Here is a 25,750-nt window from a genome sequence, read left to right on the forward strand (position 1 = left end):
TCCAATCTTAAAGAAGAAAAATACTTACATAACAAATATAGAAGTAACTTATGGAAGTAAGATGTAATTTTTGATGTGAAAGGTGTAAGACTGACTCGTAAGTCAAAATATTTGAAAAATAAATACTTTAAAAAAATAATTTGATTAAATATTTAACAAAATTAACAAAACTTTACTAAAACTACTCTACTAAGTACGGTAAGTGATTCTTGTCTTCTCTTCAGTGTTAAGGATTTTTATAGGAGCGGTGGGGCGCAGTACAAAGCGATACCTAGAAATGTTCCTTTTCTTTTTTATTATTTCATTGTTTTCGTTTGGTCTTTATGTTAGTTTTTCGAAGTCCAGTATGTTAACACAATGTTCTCAACCTGATAGGAAGATCAGGTTGAGAACATTGATCGTTGATATAATATTTTTTTATATTATTTTTAAAACTATGTTCATGTATTTGGGTGGCGTGACTCGATGCCGTGATTGCAAACTGCATGACGCTCTCTTATACCATTATATTCTATTGTCGTTCCGCCGCTGCTCTATACCATCGTGAGTGTATACTATATACCTTGTTAATATTTATTATTATAAAAAAAAAAAAATGGCAACACTATGTTTTTATGTACTTTGCTCTATATTTATTGATTGATTTCCTTTAATTAGAAATTCTTTCAATGGAGATCTTGGATATTTTACATCCACCAAGTGTTAAGCGACGGCCGACATAGGACGCCCGGTAAATTTTTTAATTCATAAAAAAATGCATGAGATAATTGAAGCCAGCGGTAAAACAAAGATTTACTATACTCTATTCCAACCATAAGAAAAAATACAAATTAATAAACAATTACAATTTTGTCATTGAATTGACAATATTAGTGAAGTCGTTATCTGAACTTAGTAATTTATTTGTATCTGAATAAATGTGTTTATAATATAAATGGGTAAGTCGAATAGGTGAACTGATTGTAGTGCATAATATAGAAGACCTATTAGAAAATCGCCTGGAATTTTTTATATCTAAAGTTTGTACGTTACAGGTTGTAACTTTAATTATACAAAATATAATATGTTCGTGTATTATGTGTGGATATTCTACAGATAACAAACGAGCATAATACATTATTTAAAATTAACTTTATGGGTCATATTAAAATGTTACCTATTTACTAAGATAGTTTTTTTTTGTATTCTTTATTAGCATTTTATGGTGTTGCCAGTTGTAAAATAAAACGAAAATAATATCTTGTGCTCTTTATTTAATTTTTAACAGTTATATTAAGGTTTTATTTCAGAGATCCTTGTACCTTTAAGTGAACAAAATATAATATATTATTAAAAATAAACTGTTTATGGGTCATATTAAATTGTACCCTGTTTTACGAAGACAGTTTTTGTATTCTTTATTAGCACGTTATGGAGTTGCCAGTTGTAAAATAAAACAAAAATAATATTTTGTGCTCTTTATTCAATTTTTAACAGTTATATTAAGGTTTTATTTCAGTCATCATTAGTTGTTATTGGAAAAAAATCTAGTTTACAGATTTCATCGACCTTAAATACATTTCAATTTTGCATGCAATTTAAGATTATCGGTATGAATCTGATACTAATACAATATTATTATGTATCATCATATCAATTGAATACAATTTTAAATTTAGTAGATATTACATTACTGTTATTTTAAAAATTAATAGGTAGCTATTAGGTACGATTCATTGCCGTTTTTACTTTCGTTTCAACATCAGTTTAGACCTTAACTTATATTTTTCCAAATATTCCTCTACATTTTTTTTAAATGTCATTGGAAAATAACAATAATAATAATTCTGATGAAACTTATAATAAAAAAAACACAAACTTAAGTATGAAACAATAATTAATAATCAACAAAATTATTCAATTACAGTTCTAATATAATTATTTTCATTTTATATTCATTCCTAGTGACTCGATAAGTCAATAAATAAATAAAAACAAATAACCAAAAAGACGGTGATGGAATGTTTAAGGTACAGATAGATTTGTGATGTATACATATTTGAAAATACTCTTATTTAAATATTATAACTATTACATACATAGATAAACTCTCACTCATTCATATATGAGTAGCACTAACAGAGAAAAAAATGAATTTCATCTTTTATTCTATGCGTCATGGTAGTTAATGACACTTCCTTACTTAAATATTATATCTGTAAGAGAGTGACAAAACATATAAATGACATATATACCGATAATCTTATACACAAACTCTTAACTTAAGACTTGTCAGGATTGACATAATTGCTATCCTTTTTAACTTCGCATGGGAAAAGGAGAAAGCAGTATTTTATAGACCTGTTAGATTCGTTTAGTTTAAGAGTTTGGGTACAAAAGGATCGACACCAAAGTGTTCATTAATACGACGGTATACAGTCCAACGAATTAGTCTATGACTACTAAAATTAAAAATCTATGAAACACATACCTTTTTAAATACGATATATCTATGATAAGTGTGTGTTAACATTGTAACATGCTTTGCATTAAATTAATATTTTCTATTCAACGTTTAAAAGAAACAATAAGTACGTTATATGTCATACATATTCATAAATAGTATTTTTTGTATTTATTTTATTAAATAGCTTTTTTTTTCAAATAAATAAATACCTACATTTCAAATATTGGGAATGAATTGTCTAAGTAAATAAAATTTCTTTATGCTAGATATAATTTGCTTCATATTTCATATATTTGTTATTATATAATAATATATATTAGATTAAGCGATGTATGAACGACGGAATTCGTAGATTACTTCTCATCTACCGTCTGTTCAATAGAAATATAATGCAATAAACTAATCGCAATTTCATATCTAAAGTATAATAAATTATTTTTTAATATGGCAATACTATTCAAAGTCAAACCAGTGCTACTCGCACACCATTACGTCACACACCTATTAATAAATTCATGTATAATATATTAATTTTAACTACATTAAATTTTACCTGACTCCTTACATTATCAAACTTTTTAAGATTTGAAAACATTATTTTTAACAAATATTTAAAGTAACTGTATAGCTATAGTTAATTATTATTTTATTGAATATTAGTGAATTGTTACGAATATTCATGATTAAATAGTGATAATTTAAAATAACATTAGTAACAAAAACAAAATAAATTTTAAATATTTTTTAGACGAAACAATCAAATCGAAATGTTCAAGTGCGAGTATTCGAATGCATATATAAATACCAGAAAAACTATTAAATAAATAATCTAAAAAAGGAAGAATAAATATTATTTGTTTATATTTGTTTAATAACCTGAGCAGCCGGATTACTGCGTTGAGCAAACGAGGTAAAATAACCCGCACTTAAAATTTCAAACAAAAATGTAAGAATTTTTTCTTCTGACCTTACTCCCTAAAACTACTTAAAATAACAATAGTGAAAGTGAATTATATAGTAAAATTCAGCTACAAGGTAGTATCATTACTGGAATGCAAATGTGCAAAAGGCGAGTAATTGAATGAATATTCAAAAAGGCGATCAAAAACTTAAAATAATATATATTTTTTTGTATTTTTTTTTTGCATGAAAAGTTTAAATTGAATTATAAAAAGTCCCCATAATAGAACAAGAATTTTAACACTATTATCATTGCCTTAAAAATATTGTAATTTTTATAAAAATCCCAAAACACGGTTCAGTTGATCGCCTTATTGAAATAATAAATATACTTATAAAGTTAATATTATCGAGGAAAGGGGAATAAATCAATCAATGTTTTAATCTTAAAACGAAATACTTAAAAATCCGATATTATTTTAAAATGAAAGATTATTACTCCAAAGATATCAACAACTACGTTTCCTTTACAGTTACAGTTTCAGGAAAATTACAGTTTAAATATAAATAAATAAATTGTTAAACCAATAGCGATACACTACAATGTTCTTTCCGACCCTGTGACTTCAAAAAACCTGTGATATAATAATCAAAAAGTTTCCCAACTAAGAAACAATAGATGTTATATTTATATATTCTTTTATTTTTCACACAGTTAACATTATCATAACGCAATGTTGCCATTTAAACATCATATTTCTTCGTACAAGTCATTATATTCGTTATAAATAATTAATAATTATACTAAAGTTTTTTTTATTTATTATGCAACATCGTCTTTTGTTTATAATTCGAGATTAAGAAAGTCACATGATATTATAAAGGTCTAAAGTAAATTGACTTTGTTTGTTTTTTTTTTAAATATTGTATCTCAGTTGGACAACCATATCGGTACTTATAATAGGATAGATCTTACAATTAAATATCGAAGTTAACATTTGAGCTACAGTACACTCTAAAGAGTATTATTTCATTATTCCCTCCTTGTAAATTACCTACTAATGTATAATTATGTACATTGTTCTAAAAATCATGAAACGGTGTGATGAAATATTCTCGTGATAGCATTATTTGGCACAAAAATGTTTTGAGCGGTATTGCACCAAATTAAGACTAAACTGTTTTCACGCAAACAATAATTTAAGAACAATAAATTAACATAATTAAATAATAACGATATTTATTCACAAAATATATAAAATATAATACTTTTTGGTTAAGTAACAAATAAAATAGGTCTTTTAACATGCTTTTTGTATTAATCTAAGCCCATTCTCTTTTTTACTAAACATACCCTTAATCTTTATTTTCAATATAATGGATTTTGAAATGATATATATATTTTTTTGTTACAATAATTCGAAAGACTTTGCCAATGTGCCAGTGTGCCAATTATTTAAAGTGTGAAAATTTTCTAACTTGTGACGAAAGACTTCACACCTCTATTTATTCTTTAAAACATCGTTGTATTTTTATAATCAATGTTCAATTTTTAAATATTAGTCCCTCGGTCATTTCTATCCATGAAATAGACTTTATTTTCTTCTGCAACGTATTTTAACATATACAAAAAAACAACGGTATCATTATAAAATATGGCACTAAATATTACACATGAATTTGTACCTTAATAAATAATTATAAAGTCTATTTTAGCTTAAAACAAATGAAAATCGACATGTCGAAATATTATTTTGGTATTCAAATGAAAATACTGCAATTTGTTTTGAGAAATTATTGCTTAGCGGCTTTATTTAGTAAAACACTTAATTCGCTCTTTCTGTCATTATTGATTTGACATTCGAAAGAAAAAGACAGAAAACAAAGAAAGACAGAAAACCTAATCATCCGCTAAACAACGTTTATAAGTAAGGTCGTGAAATATGACAAAACAACGAAACTGACAAAATGTCAACAAACGATCGAAGTTAAAATGTCAATTTATAATCTGTATCATACATATTTGGGTATTAAAGTCTATTTCAGATCGACAGGGAGAGGAGAAACGTAACAGTCGACAGATTAAAATAACAGAAACATTTAAAGTGTAACAATAGACATGTCGATACATTGGAAATGAAACTTTATTACAGGAACATAAAGTCTATTTAGATCGACATTGAGATTAGAGTGAGATTAAGCCTTTGTTAAGGTGAAAACGAAAAGTGGATAAGAATGGAACTCTATAGCTGTAACTCTATAACCACTTCAATACAATTTAAAAGCAAACGACATGTCGATAAATTGAAAACGAAAATGTAAGATTATGGGAATAAAGTCTATAAAATGGTAACCATTTTAATTTGAAATTCCAAAATGTAACATGCGACATGTCGATACATTCAAAACGTAATTGTATGGCTAGCGGAATAAAGTCTATTTCAGAACGCCAGTGTGACTTACAGGTAGCAGTCGGTAGGTCAATACACCCAAGACACGGGAACCCACTGCGGCGAGGAACGCATCCTCGCGAGCGCGGCCTCCAGCTGGGCGAGCGTGTCGTCGATGTCGTTGTTGACGATGGACATGTCGAAGTAGTGGCCGTACGTCCGGCGCAGCTGGTCGGACTCCCGAGCCAGAACTTCCAAAGACCCATCGTACTGAAATGGAAATTATTAAAAAAATCAATGCACCCAAAAAACAGTTATTAGATTATTTTTTGATATAAAATTAAGTATGCAAATATTAGTTTAAAATTTAACATTGTGTAATGACCGTAATTTATGTATATAGGATCATCTCTTCGAAAATAATGATTAGCATAACTGAGTTTAGTATAAGGTTAACGCTAGCAGGTGTGATCTCAACCTTAAGAGGAAAGCCACTTAAGTATCCTATTAAATATGCAGAACCGAGGGCATAGAAAGCTTCGTGAAGCTTATTAATATTTATTAGTTTGAAATGGTGATGGTCATGACTTGTTAACCATAAAATCAGCCACTGAGCTTCCAATGTATGGTATATAGGCAAGGCTAATAGGGAAAAATAGTAAAATAAATTTAATTTACATCAGCGACGTTGTTCAAAGATGGTGCAGCGACGAACACGACGTAAGGCGCGAACTCCGCAGTGCGTAAGATCTTCAACGCTTGAGGCTCCACGTCCAGAATGGCGATACGACGCTCCGAGTGGATACGACGGATGGTTTCCAGTTTAGTTCCGTACATTGCGTCTTCGTGAGTTCCTGGAAAACATATCATTCATATTATATATCATTTCTATTACCACAATATAGTAGTTGCAGTTCTTTTTTTTATAAAATAGGAAAGCAGACGAGCATATAACGCCCATAGACATTGGAATTGTAAGAAATGTTAACCATCGCTTACATTACCAATGCGCTACCAACCTTGGGAACTAAGTTGTTATGTCCCTTGTGCCTGTAATTACACTGGCTCACTCACCCTTCAAATCGGAACACAACAATACCAAGTACGGCTGTTTTGCGGTAGAATATCTGATGAGTGGGTGGTACTTACAGACGAGCTTGCAAAAAGCTGTCCCACCAGTCTTTTATAACTATAGTACTACAGGATATATTTTGACCTGAATCTAATCACAAATCTAATTGAAAATCGTGGACATATTTTTTTTGTAATAGAAAACAGACGAACTATTTAGTGTACCTTAAGGAAAGTTTTATAATTAACATTTATAAAATCACTTGTGCCTATAAATATACCGGCTCACTTATCCTCGAAACTGAAACTCGGCAATAGAAAGTATTTACGTATTCAGCAGAACAACTGCTGAGGGGTCAATTGAAATTGAGTGACCATTGAGTGAGTATTCCAAGTGTAAAATTGTATTGATCAAATTTCACGTGGATTAAAAGTTAAAATACCATATTCTAAGTATTCATTAGCAGCAATATCGGCCATCATTTCATCGTGTGTAACGAAGTAGTAATGTCTGCCGTTTTCTTCATCAGTACGGGGTGGTCTAGTCGTATCTAAAAAAAGAAAACGATATTTTTTTAGGTTTTGAAGCATTGTAACAGTCACTTTACTACGTAACAGCCCGCAATTGCACCATATATTATGTAAAATATATTATTTTATCCCCTCGACCCTCAGTTACATTTTCGACAGCGGCAATACACGTGTAACCACGGCGGTTATTCTATACAGAGACTCGCCAATTATACAGGCAATATGGTCGAAAAATAATTATTATAGTAAACAAGTGTGTGCGCAAAACACAAGTGCATCCTCAATTTTTACACTCTAGCATGGACGGCATATCTGACAAGACCCGAAATATTTCAGGCAGGATCAACGACTTCTCAAGGCACCGGAGCTTAAACATTACCGACTACCATTTTAAGATGCTATTAAGAATTTCTTGATATAATAAGTGAATTACTTTATATTGGTCCAATCCATATTTGAACCATGGGCTTAGTGTGCAAGTTACAAAAAACAACGGACCTTTCAAAAGAGAACCAGACCAAAAATAGCTTACGTGGTATGGGATAGGCATATTGGTCGGGATGACGCGCAATGAGCGTATTCTTGATATGACGACGACCAACTCCATGTGCACCCAAAAGAACTATGGTTTTTCGTTGGAAAGCTGAAATTTTTAAAGGTCATTTTATTAAATGGCTAATATTTGTTAAACATATTCATATGATACCAAATTTTTTATAAGGTATATTCATATATTTATATTAATTTGAAAAAATAAATAACATAAAAATATAATATATTAGTTTATGTATGAATAATATTTTATCTTTTAGTTTTTTTTTTTTTTTTGTAATTTGTCAATGTAGCCTGTTTTCATTAAGTAATTAATATTATATGGTTAAATAAAATGTTGTCTTTGCTACACTATTTGCTATGTGGTTTTACATATGTTTTTTTTTTGTTAAATTTTAGTGATTGTGTAATCTAAATCTTTAAATTATTTGGAAAGAAATTGGAAGGAAATCTAGCTGATGTATGTATCATTTTACATTATCATGCTATATCATCACATTGTATGTTTCCTTACAAAATAAATAAAATTAATGATCAACGAAACATAATTAATACATAAGATTATTAAAAGAAAAAAGAACGATAACTCACAGGGAAGCTTAACAACTTCTTCATAAGTAACAACATCGAGCTGATCGAAGACGGCATTGTGTTTCGCCAAATATTTATCCTTAGCTTGTTTTTTCTTTCGTCCAAATATCGAACAATTGACTGTAACAAATATAGAAAGTAAAATATATTAGAAAATATTTGAAAGAAATTTATTTTAATATCCATATTTTAATATAATAAACATAATAAGTGAACAGTTCACTAATATCGATTTGTTATATTGAATATCCTTGATACTTGAACAGCAACAGGATCGAATCTAATACTTAGTTAAATAAAATTAAAAACATTGATGGTAAATGGTCAAATATTTTATACGTTTAAGAAAAAAGTAAAATTATCTCAATAGAAAATTATAAAGAATTAGTAGCTATACAACAATCTGATAATTCATGACCTTCGCATATACTTAGATACCATAAATAAAATCAACGAAATACTTTACACTGATACTGGTACTGTTATTAGCCTTATAATTAACGTCTCGAATTATTCAGAACTTACATTATCGAATCAGAAAATTATCTATCGATAAGTCAAATAAGTTACCTGTATTCTCGCATCCATCGGTATGCGACACGCAGCCTTCAGCTCCTAGCCGCACAACATTACAACACGATCATGCAAACGAAACTCGCAACGGAATGGAGTATGAGGGCCACTACATAAATAGGGCACACATTGGGGGATGCTTAGCCAATGGGTCTAAATGTTTACTTTCACAATTACTAATATACATTTATTATAATACTACGTTAATAAGAACAGTAAGCGATGTTTGTTCTGAACACAAATACGCATGTTTGTAGTAATGAAAAAAAAAAAAAAAACATTATTTACATAAATAGGAACACGAAATATAAGTTCAAAGAAACTTAAAATAAATCCATGATATATCGTTAATAAGAATATTCTGTTATATAATTTGGCCGATGACCAGTTACCTTGGAACGTACATTTACAAGCTGAACACACGAGTCAAATTTTTAAAGCGTAATGAAACAAAATTGTGTAGACATTTGACTAAGCAAATCCCAAAAGACAAGAAAATTATATTACCGAACAAACTCCCGCAATTCTTTGGCAACTTTATATCACAATGTATTAAATGTTTACATTTTATCTACACGCTTCATAAACTTTGTACCTAACTAGGGATAATAGTTATAATCAATTATTATCGGGGTTGAAGTGACTATTACCATGCATATTTGGGTTTATGACGTCATAATCATTCATTTATATAGGAAACTCGTTTAATTGGCGAAATAAAAGAAAACCTTACATACCAACTGTAGATTTGTCCATAGACGTTAATGTTTGAAAGAAAGATATAAAATGTTAATATTTTGAAATAAATATTATAATGTTAAGATGACTATGAAAATCCATCAAACACATAAATCTAAAGTTGCAAATATGAACAAATTTATATTTTTAAATTATAATAATATAAGATTTTTTAGAAATAATAAAAATTGAAATTGTAAAATATAGATAGATAAAACTCCTTGACGGGAATTACGTCATATATAAACACTGCTATAGCGAGCTTTCCTCTAAGGAGAATTAGACAGGATGATTTTTTTTTAATAACTATTCCATCCTAAAACAACACAAGGGAGCTAGGAACTTAATGCTTAAAGTTTTAATTAAAGTAAACACATCGTACACGAAATTCAAAATGAATTGAAAACAGATCAGGCAATTTCTGTTATAATAACAAAAATAATCTTAACAGGACCTTTAATGAAAACTGAATACAAGAAAACAATTTAATATTTCAACCAACATTAATCAAAGATTCACTTTTCAGTTAGTGATTTTCTGATCTATTAATCATCATATTTGCCAATTTTGGTAAAACAATATCGTTTTGTACTCAGATTTCTATTAGCCTTAATGAAACATTTGCTGATGAGATATTCCGAACGGTTATACATAAAAACTAATTGCAAAATGTTGTTTATACACAAAAACAAACAAATTGTACAGTTATCGTTTGAGGTCATTCTGGCATTACTAATTATACTTATAATAATTGAAACGTTTCCACGATTATCAATTTTGTGTCTGACCATAATAAACAGGCACCAAGCAACACCATATTTTCCTATTTTAGCAAAAAACACACAATGTAAAGGCAAAAAAGATTTAAAAAAATGGAAACCTTGATCAGTGTTAGATCTTTCTGCCGCTGCACAAGCTGCTCTCCATTCCTGCAGTTCTGGGCTTGGGATGAGACCAGCGGAACCTCCTGAAGCATCTTTCCTAGCTTGCCACCAATGAGCATCATCTTTGCTTATAATCTGAAATTGATACTTTTTCTATCAGATAAAAATATTATGTTATTTCTTTACCAAATATAGAAATCGTCAGGTCTAACTTATATTCTATATAATAAGCTAAATTTTAGTTTCTTTCGTACCTGCAATATATCTCCGGTGTTAAAGGCTATGCCTGCTTGAGCACAAGGTATCAGCTCATCTTCAAGAGGATCATAGTCGAATTGAGCTCTTACAAATATCTGAAAGTATTTTTTATTATTACTTCAGTTACACAGAAGACGCAACTATTACTCGAAATATTTTTAATAATCATTTTAATAACCAATTTTTTTTTTAAATAGCATTACCGCCATTGATTACTATAACTACATACAAGCTAGTAATATATAATATTGTAAAGTAATTTTGTCTATGTAATTAAATCAAATACTCCAATCTCAAAATTTTGCAATGACGCTAATTATATTTATTTATGGAAATACTAAACTTATTTCTGTATGTAGAATAAATTATGAGTTAAATGATTATGAATATGATATACGCAAAATTGATGGATGAAACTTGTTAGTAGTTTAGATGAATATGTCAATACCGATGAGATAATGGAGCAATGGTAAAGAACAACAAGCGCACAGAAACGGAGGACGCGCAGCCATGCCCGGATGAGAACAATAAAACGCAAAAATAACATAAATAAAAACAATTAAACAAATATGTGACAAACAAAAAACAACATAATGTAGCAACAGTTCTGGTAATCGCTACTTACTAGCACGGGCGAAGGCTTTATCCGGAATAGCTAGTTAGAAGAAAATAAAAAAATATTGTTTTAGTTATATTTATTTTTATTCACAACCAGTATGCTTTAAGGACAAGCAGTAATTGGTTATTTATGTGCGCTTGCCGACTTTTAAATCAACTACTTTAGTTTTATTAGTTCTCAAAACCACGCATTAGTGCCACACAACTATTTGAAATAAATTAGATTAAATTAGAAACTACATTAGACACACTTTTATTTCTAGTATTAATAAAATTGCCTTCTTTAAATAAATTTTCAGCAAAATGCACAGCATTCCTAGAACACAGAGCACTGAGGGTTGCCAAGAGCACTAGTAATTAATTAAATTCAATATAAAAAAATAAAATAATAAAAGTATGTTACCTCACAAGGTGGAGGAGCTGATCGATACGACGGTACTATCTTGAACGTTACTGAGCCGCGAGCCTCTCGCTGTAAGTCGATTCATTTTGTTAGTCAGTGGCAAAACAATGTTACATATAAAATATAATCTTGTAAGGCTGCAAATCCTAAGGTCCTGTATTTGTATACCGAGCCGGTTGTATAAAATGTATTTACATATTAAATATTAATACATAACTGTTACACCGCTAAATAACTCCGGGCTGCCACTGAGAATTACTTGACCGTAACAGCCTGTGAATGTCCCACTGCTGGGCTAAGGCCTCCTCTCCCTTTTTCAGGAGAAGGTTTGGAGTTTATTCCACCACGCTGCTCCAATGCGAGTTGGTGGAATCCACATGTGGCAGAATTTCAATGAAATTAGACACATGCAGGTTTCCTCACGATGTTTTCCTTCACCGTAAAGCACGAGATGAATTATAACACAAATTAAACACACGAAAAACCGTGGTGCTTGCCCGGGTTTGGACCCACGATCATCGGTTAAGATTCACGCGAACAGCGATATAAGGTAAACCCGAGACCAACGAGGAGGATAAAAGTAATTATTTATACATAATCTGTATAGAAGGTTTTTTTTATTTCTAATTAAAAACTTCACTCTAAGAAGACACGCGATCTGAAAGAAAACGATATATAATTAACACAAAAGACTGATGATGTCCTCCTGACCAATTTCGCTACCGGTGGAAATTCTCAATAGAGACTAGCCAACTGCGCAGATCATATCCTAGTGTAGAAATGTAACTGCCATATCTATTAGCTAACATTATACAATGGGATGTCAAATCCAACCCAACCGGAATGAGTTCAGACGCAGAACGGCTTTACATCCCTTCAGGGGCAGAGTATGAACTGTGAACACTGTGGTCTTCGGCTTGCTTCAGGCTTACAAGTGAAACCAAATATATATTTTTTTATATTATGAATATATTTATATATCATAAAGCTATGAAAAAGGGCTACCCACGAGACAAATAAGGCAGTGATTGCCGCATCATAGACTATCTGTACTATAAAGCTAATCATAATATCTTTTATACCAGCATCCTTTGAAGTTGTGCAACAGACTGGTTAGCGACGGGCGTCCCGTTGATTTCCTTGATTTCATCGCCAACGTGCAATGTAGCTTGTCTGTGAATCATGCCACCGTGCATAATGCGTGCCACGATGCACCGACCGTCATCTGCTAGCTTCAACGTTATACCCTGGAATATATACTTGATTTCGTGACACGTATTTATTAGTGTATTTGATAGAAATTTAATTTTTGAAATAATACTTCTATGGCGTAAAAATATTATATATAAGGTAATTTCAATTATGTGATGTACTGAGTTGAACTCGCTTTAGTAAATTAAAAAAAAAACTATTAATCCATGTAGGTACTTAAGCGAAAAAAAAAATGGTTACTAGATTGAATTGTATTATTGTATAAATTTCTGCTAAATGAAGAAACTTGTTCAAAACTCAGTTACTAGATTTGACTATCAGTTACTTAACAGACGAAATTACATCTTGTAACGAACGACATGTAACGTATATTATACGAATTATAACGAAATAGGAAGTCATTTAAGAATTAATACTTATTGATTCAAGCCAATAATTTACTATTATTTCATTCTCTTAAAACAAAAAATGCGTTATTACCATAGGTTCATCGGTGTTTTTCTGGAACTGTACGAGGCGCACTCTGGTCACGTTTTCAAACTCAGGTTCGGTGTCATCCTCTTCTTCGGTCGGAGGCTGAGCTCTGCCGTTGACAGGAGGCGGGGAAGCACGTAGCGACTCTTCGCCGTACACCTCACGCGCGACCACGTCGTGTGCTTGTAATAGGGCCTGTTTAAAAGATTAAAAAACATGAATATGGTCATAGATACTTAATTAAACAATTTACAGTTTGCCAAACTTATAACACTTATGATAATGAAAATGGTGTAGAAAAAATATCACCTCGTTTATAATATTATTTGTGTAAACACTAATAAAAATGAATAATAATAAATAAAATAACGTTTAAAAACGGTGTTATAGGTCTGTCTTAAATAATATTTAACGAACACGTTTGCTGATATACAGATGCTTGCAATACAGAAAACTGAGGGAGTATTCCCCCTAGAGCAGCCAATATTTCGGAGATCCTTTAATTCGCGAAATGTTCTATCTGCAACATTCGACAAATTTTGGGAAATTTGTGTAGATTGATCTGGAAGTCGATAAACCGATTATCGCCAGGTTGCTTTAATACTTGGATTTATCTAGTATTTGAAAGTGTGGTTTGTGATTTGTAGTTATTTATGATTGTATTTTTAATTTGTAATAAACGCGTCTTTCAACGATATTTTCTGAACCTAATCTTGAAAGATTTTTCTCTTTATCAGTTATTTATAAATATATGTACACTGAATAATTTAAATACGAAAAGTTCTTAGTTTTTTTATTTACCTTAGTAAATGATATATAATAATAATAATAGTCCTCCAGACTGATTTCGGCCACGATCTCAAGATAAATTAGCTAGTGCGTGATGATTATACGCAGGACATATTATAGTGCATAGCTGTGTGCGTAAACACAGTTGCACTCTCTATTCCCTAACTCTCATAATCCGATGGGACGGCAATCCGACACGACCGGAAAGAATTCAGGCGCAGGACCAACGGCTTTACGTGATTTCTGAGGTACGGGAGTGTACACACTTCCAACTTCCAACTCCAGGCTGTTACCGAGAATAATCGATAGAAGATCTCAATAACTATTATTGCCCCAACCTGGGATTTGAAACCAGGAACTCCGGGTCGGCCTCCTTAAATGTTACCTCTAGACCAATGAGACAGTCAAATCAAATGATATATGTTAATAGCTTTAAATACCTACACGCGATTGAAAAATACAACGTGAATTTATAATGAAAAACATATGGAAATGCAGTCCTAAAAATGCATATAATATTATAGGAGAATTAACCATTTGTAAAAGCAAGTTATGTATTCCTTCTTATGTAAATGGCGTCGCTTTGAGAAAATGCGGCCAAAATAATTTAATCTAATCTCAAAATCCGATCCCGCAAATAATTTAAATCTTTTATTTAAGAACCTTATGGTCACTGTTTCGGTTAGTTATGAACTAAATACAGCTAGCATAAATAATAGAGATATTATTTAGGCACGGAATATTTACCTGGGCGACAGCTACTCTCAGTTTTGTTGTTGTAATTCTTGTGAAAAATTGCGTTTTTCAGAAAAGACACCTAACATGTAGATGTATTTAAAAAGCAAAACCTTGTCTAAATTCAAAATTTTAGCCCAATCGTTATAACCGTTTTCGAATATATATAATTTTTATCATTTCTACCAAGTATATTTCCATCATTAACGAGTCAATTTCGATCAACAATGGTCTGTGATGCATTCAATAGCAGTCTTTGATCTAGTATGTGATTGGAAACAGAATCTCGTCCATAGGACGTAGTACTCTCTTTGTATTTACCCGAAACCACATTCCCAGTTAATATATCACAGAGGTCGGTTTGATTCAATCAAGGTTTCCTTTTACTATACAATCTCATGGTGATTGCTTTTTATCACTATTCAAACTATAATGGAAAGAGATCTTGTACAGAGAATTAAATTTATTAAGTTGCTTTCGAAGTTGTTTACTGTTCGTATAAAACTCATGAAATTTATTTAGTGGAAGTGTAAATTGTTACATTGGCATTAATTATTTTGTGTAAGAGGCGTTTACGAAAAGTTAATTGTCTGCTTTTATGGCAACCACAAAATTCAATCATGCTTTACTTGAATATAATTTGTAATTTATTCCTGAAAAGTAATACCTGTGGCTTCGTCGAGGTTTGGTTGAGTTTTAAATGTGGTTATTTTGTTTAAAGCGGTTTTTAAAAAAAACAACTTAAAATCTTTATCCTGATTAAAATGCCTTAGGTTGTCATACATATTCCGAACGAAAGAGAATTTTCCCTTTTCTTCTTAATGAACAGTCGTTTGACATTTCTCATTAGCAATTCCATAAGTTAAAACGATTAAAAAAAAGTGAAGTTATAGCTGTTCTAATGAACGCTGCTGGCAATGAAACTTTGCCAGGTCGAATCGGACAGTTATTTGCAGTTAGCGTTTGCCAAATCGGCGAATAAGTGTGCCTCCAAATGAGGTGAACCATAGCGACGTAGTTTAGCGATTTATCTGAAGTCTAAAATTAGGTTAACCAGTCAATGCGAACATCTAATGACGAGTTGTAGTGAAATATTTCCTTTAATCTTTAATTTTTAAGTATAGTTTTATTTTCTTTAGTTAATGATAGAAACGTTTGAAAACAAAATTTTTTTAAAAAAATATTATTTTAAAAAAACAAAATACAGATCGACATAAAATTAAAAGAAATATCTGAATATAAGGTTAAAGTATAAACTTAACAATATCAAAAAACAATGAAATAGGAATACCTTCGAGCATTATTGAATCCAATTTTAAAAATAATTGTACAAATCGGTGCATAAACAAATAATCTATACCCAAACTTATGTACATAAAAAAATATACAGACAAATTGAGAAACTCATCATTTATTTAATTTATAAGAAGAATACGTTCTTGTTACGTGCATGTAAAAGTTATAACAAACATTGTACAGAATTAGATATATTTAACTCAAAAATTAGCGAATTTAAATTTAGTTTACGTCATATAATTAAATTATAGCAGTTTCACTTGCATTTTGTGCTTTCTGTTTTTGTTTTTATTTTTAATATAATATGTCATTTGTTTGTATTAATTTTAAGTGGAAACTTGATTGATTTATGTTTTTCTTTTATTTGTTTTTTTACTATTAAGTGTAATTATAATTGTTTGTTTCCCAAATAAATAAATAAATTTGTTTAAATATATCTTCATTTTTAATAATAATTTGTTTAAAAATATGTATTCACATAAAAAAAATATTGTACGTTAGCAATAAAGCTTATTTTTATTCGTATTCACTCATCGTTCATACGATTGAGTTGAAACTTGGTCAGCTGTCGTTGATACGTTTGTCACGGTTTGACTTGTACGTGCGTTAAGCTACGATGGCGCAATGATGGTAACATAATGGTACAATGGAATAAAGTGAAGTACATCGCAAAATTATATACACTATAAAATTCAACAGGGGCTTCAAATGGGAATGAGTCAGTATTAAAAAAATAGTCGAATCAAAAAAAAAAAACAAACGTCGGAATAAATTAAATTATTTTTGACACTATTTTTCTATGCAGCAGCAGCGTAGACTTAATTTTTAGAATAAACTTTGCTTTCATTCGTAATTTAGAAGCTCAACATGTTCAGCGTATTTTTTATAACGTTTATATTTTAACGAACGTTTAATACTACAACATTAAACTTTCTAAATGTATTTTATAAATGACTGATGTTGATATTATTATTTCTAAATTTATATTATAAAAATTTCATATTTATTTCATTTTTATAAAATCTCGGTATACTTTTCATTCAAGGCAAATACGTTTCTTCTATATTCAAATATTATTTTGTTGGCTATCAATTACATCTCATAAGACTGTTCAAAAGAAGACCATAGGGATGTTGGTTGATTTGCTATAAGCGTGTGTGATGCTATATAGGGACGAATGATATTCGTTGTGTAAATTTAATTTATTTAAAAAAAATCATTTTGATGTTATTTGAAATGCTGATAGATTTGTAACCGGTTAATAATTGGACAGAGAGTCGATTCGATGTACCTTTAATAATAATAATAATAAATAACTTTATTTACCAAAAAGAAACCAAAAAATAACTTTATTTACCAAAAAGAAAGGGTATTGATAACAAATCCGTGACTGTACTAGCTCTCCTTGACTTTTCAAATGCCTTTAATAACATTGAGTCTGACATATGCCTGGCTTATCCTAAGATCGCTAAACATCTACTGTCATTGAATGGTTCCGCTCTTATCTGTTTAACCGACAACAATGCATAATGGCTAATAATAAATATTCATCCTAACTAGATATTCCTTCCGGTGTCCCGCAGGTTGGTGTGCTCTCTCCTCTTCTCTTTTCTATATTCATTAATACTCTCTCTTCACTTATTTCCTCCTCTTATCATCTATATGCTGATGATCTACAAATTTACGTTACCGCTCCTTTAGACAGTATCGATGAGGTAGCTGCAACCTTGAATCATGATTTGGCAAAGATATCTGAATGGTGTAAATCTTACGGTCTCAAAGTGAACCCGAGCAAGTCGCAAGTGGCTATATTTGGCAGTCATCAGCTTCTGACGAGGGTCCAGGATAAACATCTACCTCCAATCTTATTTGAGGACCAAATATTACACATGCAAGAGACTGTTAGAAATCTTGGACTACTTCTTGATGCTTCCTTTTCCTGAGTTCCTCAAATTGCTGAAATGAGTCGTAAGATTTTCGCTATCATTGGTTTTTTAAGGCGATGGAAAAACCTATTGCCCATCAAGGCAAAGATCAGCTTAGCTAATACGTTCCTCTTACCAATACTGGACTATGATGATGTCTGCTACATGGATTTAACTGAAGACCTCCTAAATAAATTAGAACGGCTGCAAAATATAGCCATAAGATTTATTTTTGGTCTGCGAAAGTTTGATCATGTCTCTGAGTATCGGTCTCAGTTAAAGTGGCTGCCAATCAGATTACGAAGAAATTTACACGACTTATCTCTTCTCTACTCTATTCTTTATATCGATCACACACCATCTTACCTTAAAGAACGCTTTAAATAATAACATAATAAACTAGTTACCCCCTGCAGCCGTACACAAACCTACAGTAACTCTTTTACTGCAAAAACCATCAAACTTTGGAATGCACCTACCTAAATGCCTACAGATATTCGGCAGTCGAATTCATTGAGTATTTTTAAATACCGCTTGAAAAGCTATTATTTGTCCATTTCCAATTAAGGTATGTATGTATGAATGTATGTATGAAATAGTATGTAGTTTATAATTATATATATATATATATATAATATGTGTATGTATGTATGTAGAGATCGCTATAAGCGATAAGACCGCCTTTGCGCACCATTTTTTATTTTCTTTTTCGTTGATTGTTTCCTACTTCTCTCATTTTATGTATATATTGTGCAAAAAGTGTTAAATAAATAAATAATAAAAAAATTAAGGTACAAAACCATAAAAAAAAGAGTTAACAATATGATATTTGATAATTTGCTGAAAAGGTCGTAGTCTCAGCTAGGCTGCTTTTCAGTTATAACACGCCCAATAGGCTAGTATATTATGTATATTTCAGTTCAAATTTAGAATATATTTAATGTGAAAACAAGTTGATTTCTTGAATGCAATGCGAAAACTTTTCATATGCAAATGTAGACTGTACTCTAAAACATGTCTTAACCGAGACTTGCTTTCAAATATCCTGCTTATTCCAACAATATAATTCTGTTTTTAATATGTTTTTACCATTTGCATTGTTAACTTAATTTCGTTTCCAAGAGCCGTTGAATTTGATTTATTTTATAGAAATTATATGACTGGTTTTTCTATACACTTTTTACTAGTACCTGATTCAAAAAAATTTTAGCAATGTCAACAATTAAATAAGTAATTTTTAGTTTTGTATTTAGCCTATAAATTTATCAATGCAATTAAGCAAGTTATAGAAAACAAAAGACAATTATAACAGAAACCTGAAGCAAATTACCTCAATATATAAATAGCAGTAATAATGATATCCTGGGTCATTTTTCACACACGGCCATCTGATCCCAAATTAAGCTTGTACAGAGCTTGTGCTATGGAAACCAGACAACTGATATACTACATATACTACGTTTCTTTTATAAATACATACTTATATAGATAATTACACCCAGACTCAGGACAAACAGACATGTTCATGCACACAAATGTCTGTCCTGGGTGGGAATCGAACCCACAACCTTCGGCGTGAAAGGCAAGTATCTAGTAACCACGCCAACCGGCTCGTCTAATAGCCTATCAGATGTCCCACTAAGGTCTAAGAAGCAACAAGCTAAACTGTGCCACTGACGAGCACAATATTAATTATAAACACAAATTAAACACTTGAAAATGCAATTGCCACTGAATCGCCTCGGCTCATTTGTATGAATAAAATAAATAATTTTAATTTTATTATCACGTGTTATAGTTAATATACACTAGTTTTTAATTAAAAAGAGTCACAGTAACAGCCTGTTAGTATCCCACTGCTGGACTAAGGCCTCCTCTCCCTTTTGAGGAGATGGTTTGGAGCTTATTCCACCACGCTGCTCCCATGCGGGTTAGTAAAATACATAAGTAGTAGGTTTCTTCACGATGTTTTCCTTCACCGTCAATCACGAGATGAATTTTAAAAACAAATTAAGTACATGAGAATTCAGTGGTGCTTGCCCGGGTTTGAATCCACGATCATCGGTTAAGATTCGCGCGTTCTAACCACTAGGCCATCTCAATATCAGCGATAACGTAGTAGTATACTACATAATATATGAAACATCGGACCATCAAATCACACAAAGGCGATTTCAGTTGTTATTTAGTATTGTAGCGTCGACTGGTTCGTTTCCTATTTGCTCATCAACGTGACCAGATGAACGAGAACGTTGGGATTTATGATTTGAACCATTTCAAAGGGCATCTAAATCCTTATTACTGTAATGAAGAATTTGTCTTCGTGTTTATGGCATGGAAGTTAGCGAGGTCCAAATGTGATTGTGATATGATATTGTCGTAGGGTGTGGCAGCATTACATTAGAAATGTAAGCAATATAAGCTTAATGGAGGTAAAATAATAAAAAAAGGTATGACCACGGAATACCCGAATATAAAATATATAAAATGGATACGAGCAATATTAATATCATAGAATGACTTAGTCATTGCTTAATTTCGACTAAGGTAAATGGCAATCTTTCTCCCTTATGTGGTGCGTATTTTAATTAATTTATTGCTATAAATATGTTATTATATAAAAAAAAAATATTAATTTAACAAAATACTTTTATATGTATTATATTATATATATTTATTAATTTGTTTCAACGACCATCAATGTTGACGTTTCACACATGCTTGACAGTCACTATTTTTATTTGTCTATCTCTAAACCATTAAACTTGTATAGACATGACGTGAGCATAAGTTACTGCTAAAGTTACGTCGTTTGTAGAGCTGCTAGTTTTAGCACTGTTAAAACTTTGTGAGCCCACACAGAAGCTTCATCAGTAATTCTACTGCAAAACATCGATATATTTATACGGTTTGAAATGTGGATAAGTCAGTGTAATCTATAATAAAGTTACTGTACTTTACTGTACAGTGTAATCACAGGCATGAATATAGGACATTCTATAATACATACCATCGTTGGCGACACATTAAAGGTAATCAGTAACCGCCTGTGAATGTCCCACTGCTGGGCTAAGGCCTTCTCTCCTTTTTTTTTGAGAAGTTATTGGAGCTTATTCCACCACGCTGCTCCAATGCGGCTTGGTGGAATACACATGTGCAGAATTTCAGTCATATTAGACACATGCAGGTTTTCTCACGATGTTTTCCTCCACCGTCAAGCGCGAGATGAATTATAACACAAATTAAACACATGAAAATTCAGTAGTGCTTGCCCGAGTTTGAACCCACGATCATCGGCTAAGATTCACGCGTTTTTACCACTGGGCCATCTCGGGTACATGAAAGGTGTATAGCGATATACCTTCCTAATCCCAGTGTAGAAAATTATATATCAAAAAGTAACCACTTCCCATCAGATAGCTCATTCGCTCCTAAACTAATTAATAATAATAATAAGAAACTATTAAAAAGGAAAAAAAAACAACGGTATAAAAACTCTCTCTAAAATGATAGAATGATGAATTGAATTTACTTATAAAAGTTTCTTAGCTACACTGATTTTGCTCTTTCTGTCATTACTGATTTTACATTCGAAAGAAAAAGACGAAAGTTTATAAGCAAGGCACCCTGAAACACTACGTTAAGTATATGACGTGAGCGTTGAGCTAAAATTTACGCTGAAAGGAAAACAGCAATCACTGAATCTGTGCCGAAAACTTTCATCGCGGGAGTTTCAATAGGAATAAAACAAAAGCCGGTATCAATGAAAAAAATTTATGTCCTATAGAGACTACGATATAACAATGTATATATGTTATATATTTTCATACATTGTATCACTTGCAATGAGAATATGTATTATTTAAAATTTTCAAATTTGTTCGTAGGAAATCTTAAATAAAATTGAAAAGCCACGACACATGAAACATGTTACGTACAAATTCTCACACATGATTCCTTCATTCGCAAACTTTGTCGTCACGCTTCAACGAATACGTTGAATTGAATATTAAGAAAACCAACCGTTTCAATACGGAGTTTCTCTAAAAGCATCGATATGAATATAACAAATAATACATTTTGAATCGCAATGGACGAATGTTTGCAATTCCGCGAATTCAAAATGGTTTAACCGAGTTAAACCAACGAGCTTATCCGTGGTATATGACATTTACTTTTGTAAAATGTTTACGTGACGTCATAACTCTTGTACTATATACTACTATTCATTGAACTATACTATAATCAAAATAACGATTCATTACACAACTAATTGTTAAATAAAATTGTTTAATTATCGTTTACAATTTCTTAAACTTGTATCTGTCATCTTCATAAATTTAATTGTAGCTTTTGAATTACGCCTTGTAACAAGTTGATCTGTAAGCATAACATTCATCGTAACTTAACATCGTAACTAACATTCTACTGGTGGTAGGGCTTTGTGCAAGCTCGTCTGGGTTGGTGCCATCCACTCATCAGATATTCTACCGCAAAACAGCAGTACTTGGTATTGTTGTGTTCCGGTTTGAAAGGTGAGTGAGCCAGTGTAATTACAGGCATAAGGGACATAAAATCTTACTTCCCAAACTTGGTGGCGCATTCGATATGTAAGCGATGGTTGACATTTCTTACAATGCCAATGTCTAAGGGCGTTGGTGACCACTTACCATCAGGTGGTCCATATGCTCGTCCGCCTTCCTATTCTATATAAAAAAAAATTTTTAACTTTAATCTTATGCTCAGATGGATAAAAAAATTTAAAGTAAAAATCTAATAAATCATGACCGGATGGAACACTAAGAGCAATGCCAGCAGCATCTTAATTTAGAATCTCTAGTTGAAAATCAAACCAGACTTCTTTACTATGTAAAAAAATGGTGCCACAATTAACTCAATGGTCATAAGGATTTTAGATGCAAATACAAAATTTTCTTTACGAGAATTATATAGTTACGTTTGTATTAGTGTTTTGCCATTTCCCTGACATGATAACAAGCCAATACTTTATGTAATATGGGTTTCCAAGTTTACACAATAAATATTAACAAACTGAACAAATTCCCAGCCCATGTGTCCACATTTCGGGAAACAAAACTGTATTTTCATTTCATAAATTTGACAATTAAATTTTTAACTTTTACTTGGTTGTAGGGTTTTGTACAGGACCTGCGGGTAGGTATCGGCCACTTATTAGGTATTCTACCACCAAACTTAGCAATACTTAATAATGGTGAGTGAGCTAGTGTAATTACAAGTACATGGTGACCACTTACCATCAGTTGAACCATTTGCCCGTTTACCTAGCTATTTCATTAAGTAAAACTTTTTTATCTTTCAGTTTCATTTCATATTTCTGATCAGCTGCGTTGGAAGAACCAGTGATAACCTATTTTGATTCATTTATAAAGGATCCTAGAATCAAGAGATAACACCCTTACTTATTATAGTCAATTATAGTCGGTTATCTGACATGTTATCTACGGTGAATAAAGAGTTTGTTCTTAGCTCTGGCATTTCAACACGGAATTTTCTATCCATATGACAATTTACTTGTCCAGTGTTATTGCAACTAGCCGTTTGGTGGGTTTGATCCCCCTCTTGTAAATATTTGTTTAGGTAAAACGCGTGTTTGTTGATGCCTGGACGATTTCGCTTTCCAGGCTGTTTCCCGAAATCGGCCATCGAGTGTAATACATTTACCTAAGTATTGAAATGTTGTCGATCATTAAATGTAACTTTTATATAATTTCTTTGTTCAAATATGAAAATACCCACTTTAATAGCTAAATAGATGTGTCCTCATGGTGTTTTTATTTTATACAGTTTCTCAGACGCTCATGGGCATATCAGGTATGATATGACTACGACCAGACCAGACATTAGCATTGCACAAAATATTACATAATCATCAATCATAGGCAGTTTAATACTTGTACCTTAAATTATCCTGAGTCATCATTCTAACCGAAACACTTTACATTATTGTCAACAACACAATACTTCGGTCACCATTTTTTTCCACATGGACCTGCACAAGGCCATTCCACAAATGAATATTATTAGTAATGTTTAATACTGACAATTACTGTTGAATTATTGATAGTTTTAATTAATATTACCAATTCATCTTGATAAGTCCCTTGTTTCCGATTGTGTATTCGATTAACTGCTATAAATGTTATATCCAATCTATTGATTGGGGCGTATGTATGTGTAGAATTTGCATTTGAATCTAACATAAACTCGTAATGCTTAGCAAAATGAACAGGTGTTAATTCTGAAGGCAGAATTTGAACAAAGATTTGTATATATATATGTACGTATTTGTGTATATTCACTGAGCCGGTTGGCGTGGTTGGTGGATGCTTGCCTTTCACGCAGAAGGTTCTGGGTTCAGTTCCCACCCAGGACAGATATTTATGTGCATGAACATGTCTGTTTGTCCTGAGTCTGGGTGTAATTATCTATATAAGTATGTATTTACAAAAAAAAGTATATGTAGTATATCAGTTGTCTGGTTTCCATAGTACAAACTCTGTACAAGCTTAAATTTGGATCAGATGGCCGTGTGTGAAAAATGTCTTAGGATATTATTATTACATATAAATACATTTTACACGATCCATTGAATTCGTTTTTAATGTTGTGAAAGCTTTGATCAAAATTACAATTCCTTACGTCTAAACGGTATAAAAGAACATACACAATACAAAACAACAATACATTTGCTTTAAGTTATATTTGTTTTTGTCACATTGTATGTAGCTCTTAGGTTAAATAAAGAAAATGTGTCAAATAAAATTATTATTGAACAAAAAAATTATAAAGAGAAAAAATAAAAAAACTCTGGTAATATTATTCTATTCTTTGTGTTGATATCACGACGTCGCCATGGCATGAAATTAGATTAAATTCCTCATAAAGGCAACTCTTACTAAGTCACTGTTTAATATATAAAAACTTTTTATACAGGAATGCAAATTATCCTCGGAGGATAGCTAAAAATCTGTCTACTTATGTTCAAAGTCGATATAAACGACTCTGAAAATATATTTCGTCGAACATATATATAAAATTAGATGACATTTCGAAGTAACTTAAGCATTATCAAATCCCTCAAGCGACGAGCTCAGAGGCAATTCGCTTCAGGGATGCAATATTCTCCCGACGTTATTACTAAACTACCGACGACTACGAAGTCGTAAATTTAGATACCCAAAGCATTGCTTCATATGCAAAATATTAAATTGTTTCAAACTACATGAATTCTACGGGACATTTTCTTATCGAAGCTATAAAAGGGTTATTTACTTCCCGTGACATGAAATAATTTACATATGATCGATTGTAGGATCCTGACC

General features: G+C 31.3%; 1 protein-coding gene across 5 annotated transcripts in view; it reads right to left on the bottom strand.

Moving 5' to 3' along the window:
- Positions 1–1,442: 1,442 nt before the first annotated feature.
- Positions 1,443–25,750, bottom strand: part of LOC126772788 (peripheral plasma membrane protein CASK) — a 279,482-nt gene continuing 255,174 nt past the window's right edge. For 4 of the 5 annotated variants that reach the window (XM_050493364.1, XM_050493367.1, XM_050493366.1 and 1 more), the window contains 11 exons: positions 13,648–13,836; positions 13,038–13,202; positions 11,956–12,024; positions 11,560–11,589; positions 10,931–11,029; positions 10,673–10,811; positions 8,482–8,601; positions 7,871–7,981; positions 7,251–7,358; positions 6,415–6,590; positions 1,443–6,006 (listed from right to left, as the gene is read on the bottom strand). In XM_050493364.1, coding sequence (XP_050349321.1) covers positions 5,827–6,006; positions 6,415–6,590; positions 7,251–7,358; positions 7,871–7,981; positions 8,482–8,601; positions 10,673–10,811; positions 10,931–11,029; positions 11,560–11,589; positions 11,956–12,024; positions 13,038–13,202; positions 13,648–13,836 — 1,386 coding nt within the window. In that variant the 3' untranslated portion in view covers positions 1,443–5,826. The remainder of the gene's footprint in view (positions 6,007–6,414; positions 6,591–7,250; positions 7,359–7,870; positions 7,982–8,481; positions 8,602–10,672; positions 10,812–10,930; positions 11,030–11,559; positions 11,590–11,955; positions 12,025–13,037; positions 13,203–13,647; positions 13,837–25,750) is intronic. The other variant, XM_050493365.1, reaches the window with a different exon arrangement.

The sequence above is a fragment of the Nymphalis io genome, chromosome 13 (genome assembly GCF_905147045.1).
Source record: "Nymphalis io chromosome 13, ilAglIoxx1.1, whole genome shotgun sequence".
Lineage (NCBI taxonomy): Eukaryota > Metazoa > Arthropoda > Insecta > Lepidoptera > Nymphalidae > Nymphalis > Nymphalis io.